Genomic DNA, 12,771 nt, shown 5'->3' on the forward strand with positions numbered 1-12,771 from the left:
TGGAGAAAGAAGAGGGCCACTGTGCAGGTCACAGATACCCCAGGAAGCATTAGAGGGATGTGCTACCCAAAACGGGGGTGGGGGTGGGGTGGGGGAGGACAGAAAGAAGCAGGTTCCACGAGGATCAGGAGTCGCCGCCACCCCGTTTCTGAGCCCCACACTCACATCCAGCTTCATCAGGGTAAGGAGGTCCTTTGTGGCGGCCCTGAAGATAACATCTGTCCTCCCGCTAGGCCCAGGCTCATCCCTGGGCTTCTCCGAGTAGTGGAAGACGGCAGACGTCTCTGCAACAACGCTTTTCTTGGACTTGAAAAGAACACAGATACAAGTCATCAAAAGCGGGACGAGGAAAGGCGGCACTGAGGAAAGAATGCGAGCATCTCCATCACGGCTGATGCTCGGTGTGGGTGTGGCCACGCCCACAGCACTAGTAAATAGGGCAGCAGGCAGGGCCCCAGGGACAATGAGGAGGGCATGGATGGATATACCTTGCTGGCCAAAGAGCTCCCAAGTTGCTCCTCTGAGTATGGCAAAATCCTGGCACGGTTGTATGCCATCCCCAGGTCTGAGGTGGCCCCTTCCTGGCTTTCTACAAACAAAAGAAGACTCGGTTCACTGCTCAGCTGCTGGCCCATAAGCACAGGCACAGAAAGGGCAGGCGGGCGAGCATCTAACAGTACAGATGAGTAGACAAGACTCAGATCTCTAGACATCAAGGCTGCACTGCTCGCGTCTTTGTACACCACCATCAGACTGTTTGATTTGAACATCTGAAGGTGCTACTATAAAAAGCAAAGACGCAGCTACGTGTGGGGTGCAAACTTCAATCCCAGCACTCAGGAGGCAGAGGCAGGCGGATCTCTTGAGTTCATGGCTACCCTGGTCTACAAATCTAGTTCCAGGACAGCTAGGCTATACAGAGAAACCCTTTCTCAAAACAAAACAAAACAGGACAGGACAGGACAAGACAAGACAAGGCAAGGCAAGGCAAGGCAAGGCAAGGCAAGGCAAGGCAAGGCAAGGCAAGGCAAGGCAAGGCAAGGCAAAAACTAAGAAAACCAAAAAAAAACCAAAAAAAACAAAAAGCAAAGATGTCTGTTTAGCTCATGGTTTCCAGGCTGGGAGTCCAGGCCTGTCTGGCTCGAGGTGGTAAAACTCTAGTGAAGGAGCTCTTATTTCATCAGAGGAAGTCCAAATAGCAGAGAGAAAAGCAGTTACACGCAAAGAACCAAACAAATGGAGTAGCATTGCCTTTTAAAAATGTTTTAGTTTGTTTATTTATTTATTTTAGTGTGTATGTTATTTGCGTGTATAATTTTTTTAAAAATTGTTTTAATTTAAAAAGAAACATGGGCTGGAGAGATGGCTCAGTGGTTAAAAGCACTCCCTGACTGCTCTTCCAGAGGTCCTGAGTTCAGTTCCCAGCAACCACATGGTGGCTCCCAACCATCTGGAATGGGATCTGATGCCCTCTTCTGGTGTGTCTGAAGACAGCTACAGTGCACTTATATATAATAAGTAAACAAATCTTTAAAAAAAGAAAAAAGAGGGGTTGGGGATTTAGCTCAGTGGTAGAGCGCTTGCCTAGCAAGCGCAAGGCCCTGGGTTCGGTCCCCAGCTCTGAAAAAAAAGAAAAAAGAAAGAAAGAAAGACCTTAGCACTAGGGCGATCGCTTGGCCAACAGAGTACTTGCTGTACAAGCTGAGCCGCTGAGTTAGTCCACAGCGCACATTAAAATTCAGGCATCAGGCGGGAGAGGCTTATAACCATGGGTAGCTCGGTTTCTGGGGAAGAGCACCACCTACTGGCCTCTGTGAGCGCTAGACACACATGCAACTCACATGGAGTCAAAACAATCACACACACAGAATTAACATAAGAGGGGCTGGAGAGATGCTCAGAGGTCAAAGAGCACCTGCAGCCTTTAAGGGGTTCAATTCCCAGCACTCGTATGGAGTCTCACAAGCATTTGAAATTCCAGTTCCAGGCGACCCAACACCCTCTTCTGACCTTTGCAGGTACCAGGCACACTTGCATTACATTTAAACATGCAGGCAAAACACTCATACAGATAAAATAAACAAACATGAAAATCTTAGAACAAATAAACAAATCCTTTTAGTTGAGAGGTGGAAACAGGAAGCTCCTTGGGGCTTGCTCATTAGACTCTAGTCTGCCTCACAGATCCTGAGGACCGAGACCATGGAGTGTCCAGATGGTCTTCCAATCAGAAAGGACAATTTAAGGACTATAATCACTGACTGAAAGCAGTTCTGGGAGCTGGGAAAACGGTTCAGTATTACGAGCAAGTAGTGTTCCGTTCAAGCATCCACACTGGTTGGCTCACAGGCTCCTGTAGCCCAAGGTCCAGGCAGACCTTACGTCTCTGACCTCCACAAACACCAACACAAACATCGCACATAGATGTACAAATAACTTTGAAAAGTAAAATAAAAATTAATCTTGAAAGCAGCTCTGAGAAATCACTGAGGTTGGCATTAATCTATGAGGAAGCTGTCAGCAAAGGCAACGCTGAGTCTTAGAAAGAAAGCCATTGCAAAGTGTCCAGGCTCGGGAGCCCATAGCCAGATGTTTCACACCTGCACCAGAAGGCACATGCTGTCCAGAGCAGTCAGCCACAGGGTGCTGACGGAAGCAGAGAAAAGGGCAAAGAGTGCAGAGAGAAGCCCTTGAGATGTGCCACATGCAGTGTGACAGCATATGCCCAGGTGGCAGGGCTGAGGTTTGATGAAATGACCTAAGCCAGGCAAGCAGGCCACCCACACCAGTAACCTGAGCAGTTAGGAGGTTATAGTCAGGAGTTCAAGTCTCAGCTACACAACAAGAACCTGCTGAGAGAGGGGGAGGGGTGGTGAAAGGGAGGAGGAAGAGGAAGAGGAGAGACAGAGGCAGACAGAGACAGACACAGATAATGTGTGGTGACCTTTCCTATACCCAAGGGACACAGCTGTAATAAGCAGCCTAGGAAGTGCGTAAGTGGATAAAGTACTTGCTATGCAAATATTAGGACCTGAGTTCAGGGCTATGGCAGCCATCTTAAAGCCCACAGCTCTGACAGCACATGTGTGTAATCCCAGGGCTGGGAGACAGAGACAGGCAGATTTCTGGCACCCGCTAGCCAGCCCCACCTCCATCTCAAAAACAAACAAAATGAAAAAGCCAAAAGCTAATACTTTAGGGGTGAAAACCACGGACTCAGAATGTAATACCTAATGCAGATGGCCCTTCTTTAAAGAGACAGATCATTCCGCTATTAATGTTGGGTGGACTATCATATAGAGTCATGCCTGGTAAATTTCACTTCTTTACATTGTAAAAATGAGTAACAGAGGAATAAAGACCTCAGTATAGAAACTAACAAAAGTCAGCTGGGATACATGTATGAGCCAAGACTGAGTCAAGAATAAAACATAAAAAGCTGACTGCACAGTGCCAAGTGTTTGCCCACCTGCCTGCCTCCTTTTCGTGCTTTACTCCCTCCCTCCCTCCTTCCTTCCTTCTCTCCCTCCTGCCTTCCTACCTTCCGTCCTTCTTTTCTGCCTGCCTTCCTTTCTGTCAAGGCAGGGTCTCACTATGTAGCCCTGGCTCTGAACTCATTACGTAGACCTTGAATTCACAGAGATCCCAGGCTCCGTCTCCTGAGTCTTGGGACCAAAGACGAATGCCACCATATCCAGGTGGTTTTGAGACAGATTCTTATTCTGTGGTCCAGGCAATTCTCCTGCCTCAGCTTCCCAAGTGCTGGGATTAGAAGCCTGAGTCACTGAGCACAGCAAAGGACTTGTTTTTAGTAGAGAAACATTGTTCTGATCATGAAAGGGCCCTGGCTGAGTCTCTGATAAATGGAGACAGGAGAAAATATTTGCAACAGTTAAGGTTAAGGAGACTGGGGCAAGAAGATTGTGAATTTCAGGCCGGCATGTAAGTATGTAGTAAGACCTCAAAAATTAAAAAGCAAAGCAAAACAAAAAAGGCACCAGAAACCAGGCAGAACACAAGTGGCCATCAAGCAGGTTGGAAAGGAGAAAATCTGACCCCCCTTTACAGGAAGCAGGCTGCCAGTTACCCACTGATCGATGTGGGCAGGCCCAGGGCTCAGCAGAGGAGGGGTCATGGACAGGGCTGGTAGAGCTCACCAGGATGTACAAAGCAGCAAGACTTCCAATGGCTCAGGCCCAGGCAGAGGGGTGCCTCGGCCACAGGCTCTTATCCAATCACAAATGGTACCGAGCTCAAGATGTCCGCCTTTGTGGTCAGGACAAGACCCTGGGGGATGGAACAGCTTAACTCATCTAACCACATATTAGAGCCGGCTGCAGCAATAGGGGACCTTTACCTTGGAAGGCTGAAGTGTTAGAGCCACTTCCTTGGGCCTGCCTGAGCTCATCTATCTCGCCATGGATGGGAGGCAGAGGTACAGAGCAGCTCCTCTTCAGCAGAGGTCCAGAGACTGCCACGCTCCTCTGATCTGGGGGAGACAGGAAGCAGTTACTGCAGCTCTGTCAGGTTCCAGTTACTACCAACGGCTCAGAGAAGGGTCCACGCAAAAGCACATGACCCAGGCCCTCCCAAGTATGCTGTGAGCCTGCAGATAACTTCCCACAAACAGAGCCTTCAGGCAGTCTCAACGTTAGTGCCTGCCAGGGGAGTAACAGGAGAAGGGTGGCCTCAGGCTGATCCTCCAGCCCTGCCTCCCTCTGGGCCATCTTTCTCTGTGGGCCAACTACCCACATGCTCTGAAGGTAAGCCCGGAAGCAGGGGACCTGCCGGCTGCCCCCTTTTCCATGGGCTCCTGTAGCGATGACCATTAGCACACCTGTGGCCAAACAGGGCTTGAAGGCTCCACCTGAGCCTCAAAGAACCCTGGCCTAGCCCACCACACTGGACACCGTGTGGTCCTGTCTGCTTCCAAAGAGGCCTTTGGACTGCCTCACCCCAGTCTCTGTGAAGAGAACACCGGCGAGCTGCCCTCAACCAATTGTTTTCAAGAGGACAAGACTCAAAGTTCCATCACTTAAGGTGACTGAAATTTCAGAGAGAGAAGCTACTTGGGAAATAGATTTAAATGACACCTATTTTAAAGTACACTTCTTTGGAAAACCAGATCAACCAGGGATGTATCTCAAGGTCACTAAGGCCCAAAGTCTTGTCTTATACAGGACCCAAGGGACAGTTCCAGTCTACCTCAGACCATAGGCTGCTTCCCTTCACTTCATACACCGTTTTTAGTTACCTGGAATCCTTCACAGAGTATTATGGGCTATTAAGACACTGAAGGGGGGTTGGGGATTTAGCTCAGTGGTAGGGCGCTTGCCAAACAAACGCAAGGCCCTGGGTTCGTCCCCCAGCTCCGAAAAAAAAAAAAAAAAAAAAAAAAAAAAGACACTGAAGGTATATCTACTTTCAAAGTAATCTAGCATAGGCGATATATGTTGCTCAAGTAGGCCTGGGCAATTTATCCCCAATCCCTCTTACTCTTGAGAACCAGGAGCAATGTGGATCAGAGGACAACGCTGAGAACTCATCCTGTCGAGTAAGCCCCTCACTGGGAAGTACCAAAAGACAGAGGCGAGATTCGTGGACACCAGTAACATGGCCCAGGGCATGGGAGATTAACTGAGGGAAGCTTCAGAGAACTGAGGACAGAGAAGGAAATAGTAGACCAAGAAATCTGAGCATATGTGAAGGGAACTGAAGGTAGAGATAAGAATTGTAACCGTGTGAGGAGCTCTGGGATTATTGGGTACCTGTGAGGAAACCTCAGGGCAAAAAGACATGGACCATGTAATAAGACCTAGGGACAGGTGAAGAGACATGAGGCATGTGAGGAGACCAGGAGACAGTGAGGAGACCTGGAGACAGTGAGGAGACCTGGAGACAGTGAGGAGACCTGGAGACAGGGGGGAGACCTGGAGACAGTGAGGAGACCTGGAGACAGTGACAGTGAGGAGACCTGGAGACAGTGAGGAGACCTGGAGACAGTGAGGAGACCTGGAGACAGTGAGGAGACCTGGGGACAGTGAGGAGACCTGGGGACAGTGGGGAGACCTGGGGACAGTGAGGAGACCTGGGGACAGGGGGGAGACCTGGGGACAGGGGGGAGACCTGGGGACAGTGAGGAGACCTGGGGACAGTGAGGAGACCTGGGGACAGTGAGGAGACCTGGAGACAGGGGGGAGACCTGGGGACAGTGAGGAGACCTGGGGACAGTGAGGAGACCTGGGGACAGTGAGGAGACCTGGGGACAGTGGAGGTGGGGAGACCTGGAGACAGTGAGGAGACCTGGGGACACAGTGGGGAGACCTGGAGACAGTGAGGAGACCTGGGGACAGTGAGGAGACCTGGGGACAGGGGGGAGACCTGGGGACAGTGAGGAGACCTGGGGACAGTGAGGAGACCTGGGGACAGGGGGGAGACCTGGGGACAGGGAGGAGACCTGGGGACCTGGAGACAGGGGGGAGACCTGGGGACAGGGGGGAGACCTGGGGACAGGGGGGAGACCTGGGGACAGGGGGGAGACCTGGGGACAGGGGGGAGACCTGGGGACAGGGGGGAGACCTGGGGACAGTGAGGAGACCTGGAGACAGGGGGGAGACCTGGAGACAGGGGGAGACCTGGAGACAGTGGGGACCTGGGACAGTGAGGAGACCTGGGGACAGTGAGGAGACCTGGGGACAGTGAGGAGACCTGGGGACAGTGAGGAGACCTGGAGACAGGGGGGAGACCTGGAGACAGTGGGGAGACCTGGGGACAGTGAGGAGACCTGGGGACAGTGAGGAGACCTGGGGACAGTGAGGAGACCTGGGGACAGGGGGGAGACCTGGGGACAGGGGGGAGACCTGGGGACAGGGGGGTGACCTGTAGACAGTGAGGAGACCTGGAGACAGTGAGGAGACCTGGAGACAGTGAGGAGACCTGGGGACAGGGGGGACCTGGGGACAGGGGGAGACCTGGGGACAGGGGGGAGACCTGGGGACAGTGGGGGACCTGGAGACAGTGAGGAGACCTGGAGAGAGTGAGGGAGACCTGGAGACAGTGGGGAGACCTGGGGAAAGGAGACCTGGGGACAGTGAGGAGACCTGGGGACAGTGGGGAGACCTGGGGACAGGGGGGAGACCTGGGGACAGTGAGGAGACCTGGAGACAGTGGGGACAGTGAGGAGACCTGGGGACAGTGAGGAGACCTGGGGACAGTGAGGAGACCTGGAGACAGTGAGGAGACCTGGGGACAGGGGGGAGACCTGGGGACAGTGAGGAGACCTGACAGTGAGGAGACCTGGAGACAGTGAGGAGACCAGGAGACAATGAGGGAGACCTGGGGACAGGGGGGAGACCTGGGGACAGTGGGGAGACCTGGGGACAGTGGGGAGACCTGGGGACAGTGGGGAGACCTGGGGACAGTGAGGAGACCTGGGGACAGTGAGGAGACCTGGGGACAGTGAGGAGACCTGGGGACAGTGAGGAGACCTGGGGACAGGGGGGAGACCTGGGGACAGTGAGGAGACCTGGGGAGACCTGGGGACAGTGAGGAGACCTGGGGACAGTGAGGAGACCTGGGGACAGTGAGGAGACCTGGGGACCTGGAGAGGAGACACAGTGAGGAGACCTGGGGACAGGGGGGAGACCTGGGGACAGGGGGGAGACCTGGGGACAGGGAGGAGACCTGGGGACAGGGAGGAGACCTGGGGACAGGGGGGAGACCTGGGGACAGGGGGGAGACCTGGGGACAGGGGGGAGACCTGGGGACAGGGGGGAGACCTGGGGACAGGGGGGAGACCTGGGGACAGGGGGGAGACCTGGGGACAGTGACAGGAGACCTGGGGACAGTGAGGAGACCTGGGGACAGTGAGGGAGACCTGGGGACAGTGGGGAGACCTGGGGACAGTGAGGAGACCTGGGGACAGTGAGGGGAGACCTGGAGACAGGGGGAGACCTGGGGACAGGGGGACCTGGGGACAGGGGAGACCTGGGGACAGTGAGGAGACCTGGGGACAGGGGGAGACCTGGGGACAGTGAGGGAGACCTGGGGACAGGGGGAGACCTGGAGACAGGGGGGAGACCTGGGGACAGGGGGGAGAGATGGGGGCAGGGGGGAGACCTGGGGACAGGGGGGAGACCTGGGGACAGGGGGGAGACCTGGGGACAGTGAGGAGACCTGGGGACAGTGAGGAGACCTGGAGGGGGAGACCTGGGGACAGTGGGGGAGGGGACAGTGAGGAGACCTGGGGACAGGGGGGAGACCTGGGGACAGTGAGGAGACCTGGGGACCTGGGGACAGTGAGGAGACCTGGGGACAGGGGGGAGACCTGGGGACAGTGAGGAGACCTGGGGACAGTGAGGAGACCTGGGGACAGGGGGGAGACCTGGGGACAGTGAGGAGACCTGGGGACAGGGGGAGACCTGGGGACAGTGGAGGAGACCTGGGGACAGGGGGGACCTGGGGACAGTGAGGAGACTTGGGGACAGGGGGGGAGACCTGGGGACAGTGAGGAGACCTGGGGACAGGGGGAGACCTGGACAGGGGGAGACCTGGGGACAGTGGAGGGAGACCTGGGGGACAGTGAGGAGACCTGGGGACAGTGAGGAGACCTGGGAGACAGTGAGGAGACCTGGGGACAGTGAGGAGACCTGGGGACAGGGGGGAGACCTGGGGACAGTGAGGAGACCTGGGGACAGGGGGGAGACCTGGGGACAGGGGGGAGACCTGGGGACAGGGGGGAGACCTGGGGACAGGGGGGAGACCTGGGGACAGGGGGGAGACCTGGAGACAGTGAGGAGACCTGGAGACAGTGAGGAGACCTGGAGACAGGGGGGAGACCTGGAGACAGGGGGAGACCTGGACAGAGGAGTGAGAGGTCCTAAACTGCAGCAGTACCTGAGCTGCTGAACTCCGACAGCCTTGGGGACCTCTCAAGCTGCTCCTCTGGACCATATGACATCTGTCTCTTGGCTCGTCCTGCCACACTTGCTACTGACAAGAGAGGGATGGCTTGGCTCTCCTGATGGATGAGAAGAACATTTGATCTGCTCGAGGAATCCCCTGGGTTCCTTAGAAGCATGCTATCAGAAGAAGACAGGCACTTGGCATGCTTGAGCTCAATGGGCGAACTGGCTAAGGTTCGTTGTGTCCTTTTGGCTCTAACTCTTCATACAGCCACCGGAACCTCATGCAGTCAGAACCTCAACTCTTCACTAGTAGGGAATCGTGTAACATAGGACTATTCCCTAAGATACCAGCAATTTGCATGACTAGAGACTGTCATAGGTACTCATGGGTACCAAGCATTTCTTACCAACTGGGAGGAGTTCTGTTGCAGCTTTACTTGTGTGTTTCACAGTAACTTCCTCTGCCCTGGCTTCAGGGACAGGAACAGAGCAGTAAATGAAGCCACTGGCTCCCTTCTTACTAAGCCCTTCTAGAGGGGAACCAGTTTTGCCCCATTTCACAGGCTATGACTGGCTTCAATTTTAACAGGAGGTACAAAATCGGAGATTCAAGACCTTGGCAACGTCCAAATCCTTCTAAGTCACACAAACAGAGCCAAGGACAAGAGGATAAGGCAAGAGGGACATGGGGAAAGGACTGATGACCCAGCCCACAGTCTCAGTACCTGGGGGCACCAGATTCACCCAGAATTATGGCCTTAGAGGCACTTCAGGACTACTGGCAGGCAACAAAGCGGGCTAATCTCACTAGTGTTTGGCAAGTCTACACGCCCCACGTCCTGTCAGTAGCATATGCAGTGCACCAGTGTGCAAATACTTAAGCGAGAATGTGAAGCCAGCCCACCACCACTTCTCAACATCTAGTTCCATAACTAGGACCACTTGCAGGATGGCTGTGCTGAATGGTGAGACATCTACCATCCTGACAGTGGGCTATGCACGAGGCCTGCACTCACAGGGTTGAAGAGCTCGGTAGTCAGCCCCAGGTAGTTGTGCAGAGCCAGGAAAGTCACCCGCTGCAACCGTACCATGATGATCTGGAAGAGACATTGGGCTGTGAGACGTCTAGGCCGGGCACCAGCAGTGCCACCTGAAATGCCTGCTGGGCCCCACAGCACAGGCCACAGCTCACCTTTTCCAGGGCCCAGCAACCCACCATTTGTAGAGCAGGGTGCTAACATGAGGAACAATGGGACACAAGTATAGAAATTTTTCTATAAATCTAAAATTAAAATGAAATACTTACAAATTAAAAAAAATCTCTTTTGGGAGAATGTGAGGTTTGCATCTGCACAGTTATTCATATTAATGTGAGTGTGTGTGCATGTGTGTGTGCACACACATGTGTGTGCATGTATGCACATATGTGTGCACATGTGACTATGCATGTATGCATGTGTGTGCATGTATGCACATGTGCAGTGCATGTATGCACATGTGTGTACAAGTATGCACGTGTGTGGGTGCACATGTGGGTGTGTGTGAGAACAAGAGACAGATGTGTGTACATGCACATGGAGGGCCCAGATATTGCTCCTTAGGAGTCAGCCATTACATTTGTTTTAAGGCAGGGTCTCTCCCTGAGACCTGGAACTCACTGATGGCCAACATGGCCTTAGGACATGTGCCTTTAGCTTTTTGACAATTTTCTAAAGCAGCACTCCCAAGTATTCACATGCACAACAGTAAGTCCTGCCAGCGAAGCCAGTTCTGCATCCTCTGGTCACCTACAATGCTGACTGTGTTCAGTCCCAATGGGTTCCATGCCAGGATCAGCACTAGCTCCTGAGATGGCAATGGTAGGCAGAAAAGCCAGCTACAAAGAAACTCACCTGCACAACCCTCACCAGAGTTTCAGGATATTTCTCAAAAACTCCTTGAAAAGCTGCCGCAGGAAGCCAGAGGACAGTGGATGCAACGGCTGCACGGGCAGAAACTGTTTTGTACGGTGCCGTGTGACCCTGTAACAATGACTTGGTTAGCCCTTCATGAGGGACCTAGAAAGCTCCCGGGGAATCTCTACAACCGTAGAGGTTTCTAAGGTCCTGTCTAGCTTCTACTCATATAGCTGTGTCCTTACCAGGCATGCTGTGGACACTGGTAATTTTCTTTTCTTTTCTTTTTTTTTTGGAGCTGGGGACTGAACCCAGGGCCTTACCACTGAGCTAAATCCCCAACCTCAACACTGGTAATTTTAATGTAAGCCAAACTCTGTCACAGCAAAACGTAGCGAAGGTTTGGCTGACAAGAGTTGTAGGTCAGGCCCACTGACCTCCATGTTTACTGGGTAATGCTTCTCATGCTCTCTCCTGAGACTCACAAGGCCTGGCTCTTCAACATCCAACCCTGGCTATAAACCCTTGCCAAAAGGGTACAAAAGACCCAACCCATGTATATGCTGTCTGAAAAGGTCACCAAGAGTAGACAGCATCACCATCAAATAGTCACACAATAGTTGTCATACACTCGCTGGAGCCGCCATGCATGTCCTGGTGTCCCCATGGAGCCACGGCGTTGCTTCCAGAACACAGCACATGCACGGATGCTGTAATGCACACATCCAGGTTCCTATTTTTGCTAAATATTGGGGGAAGGGGTGTCCTAGGTCACATGGTATCTACATTCTTAACTCTGTAAAAATCAAAACAAAGCCGAGCCAAATTTCTACCAGATAACAAAACCACCAACAAAAACCACACCAAATTATCTTCCATAGTGACCGCCATTTTGAATTCCCACCAGCAGTGAGTTGAGTCCCTGCTCCTGTGTCCTTACAATATTACGACTATCAGAATTACAGAGTGCAGCCGCCCCTAGTGCTTGGAGACCTTTAGAACTTCCTGCATAACCGAAATACCTCATGGCAGATTAGGAAAGGTTCAAGAGGCTGGGTATGGTGTCCATGCCTTTAATCCCAGCACTCAAGAGGCAGAGGCAGGTGGATCTCTGTGAGTTACAGAGCTACAGAGCTAGTTCCAGGACGGCAAGGGCTACACAGAGAAACCCTGCCTGTTACCTGTCTAACTTGCTGTTTTATGCTGTTGCTAAGGGTATAAGGAAACTTTCTCACGTTCTAGTTAATTGCAGGTTCTGTTATGTTCTGTGCTTTGGTGTCCTTGGAAACCAAGCCAACAGAAGTCTGTTAGAGCTGCTTTGTACAACTAGCTACAATAAGCTTGGACCTGAGGCACCTGTCAAGCAGCGCCTCCTGCACCTATGGGTAAGATTTTCTGGTTTTTGCTTTTATAAGCTGCCCCTGGGATGAACCCCAAAATGAGAAAGACATCTGTACCAATATAAGAAGCCATTTGGAATAAGACTTCCACTTTGAGTAGGAGTTGAACAAAGTTTAATTCCCGAGACCTCTATGGGAACTGACAACCTGGTTGGCAAGTTAAGACATGAATATTAAACAAGGCAAGTCCCCTGCCACAGGTGGATACTCCAACCAATGGAAACAGGATAATGTACAACAGAGGCATGTTTCTAAGGAAACCCCCATCCCTAAATCCTGATTGGTGGGATAACTTGGCACAGTTATTTGTGGATTTTAGGCTTAAAAACCTCTGTAGAATCTTAACTCAATGTCACAGCTAGCTCCCAAGTCTGGTCTGTGGCCCCGATCGATCTGTCTTGGGGTATGGCATTCAATAAACCATCCCTGTTTGACTGAGATCAGTGTTTGAGTGGTTTGTGTGGCAATTCCCAGACAACAACAGCGACGACGACAATGACAACAACGACAATGACAACAACAAGAAGAAGCAAAAAAGGCTGAAGATATTTTAGGAGGCAGAGCCTTGAA

At 52.5% G+C, this 12,771-nt stretch overlaps 1 protein-coding gene across 1 annotated transcript in view; it reads right to left on the reverse strand.

Annotated features, from left to right (window-relative positions):
* Positions 1–12,771, reverse strand: part of Pnpla7 (patatin like phospholipase domain containing 7) — a 79,022-nt gene that overhangs the window by 50,918 nt on the left and 15,333 nt on the right. The window contains exons 7-13 of the mRNA XM_032903144.1: positions 10,799–10,927; positions 9,923–10,003; positions 8,896–9,019; positions 4,742–4,757; positions 4,358–4,479; positions 489–589; positions 166–306 (exon numbers count right to left, since the gene is read on the reverse strand). Coding sequence (XP_032759035.1) covers positions 166–306; positions 489–589; positions 4,358–4,479; positions 4,742–4,757; positions 8,896–9,019; positions 9,923–10,003; positions 10,799–10,927 — 714 coding nt within the window. The remainder of the gene's footprint in view (positions 1–165; positions 307–488; positions 590–4,357; positions 4,480–4,741; positions 4,758–8,895; positions 9,020–9,922; positions 10,004–10,798; positions 10,928–12,771) is intronic.

This window comes from Rattus rattus, chromosome 5 (assembly GCF_011064425.1).
Source record: "Rattus rattus isolate New Zealand chromosome 5, Rrattus_CSIRO_v1, whole genome shotgun sequence".
In the NCBI taxonomy this organism is placed as follows: Eukaryota; Metazoa; Chordata; class Mammalia; order Rodentia; family Muridae; genus Rattus; species Rattus rattus.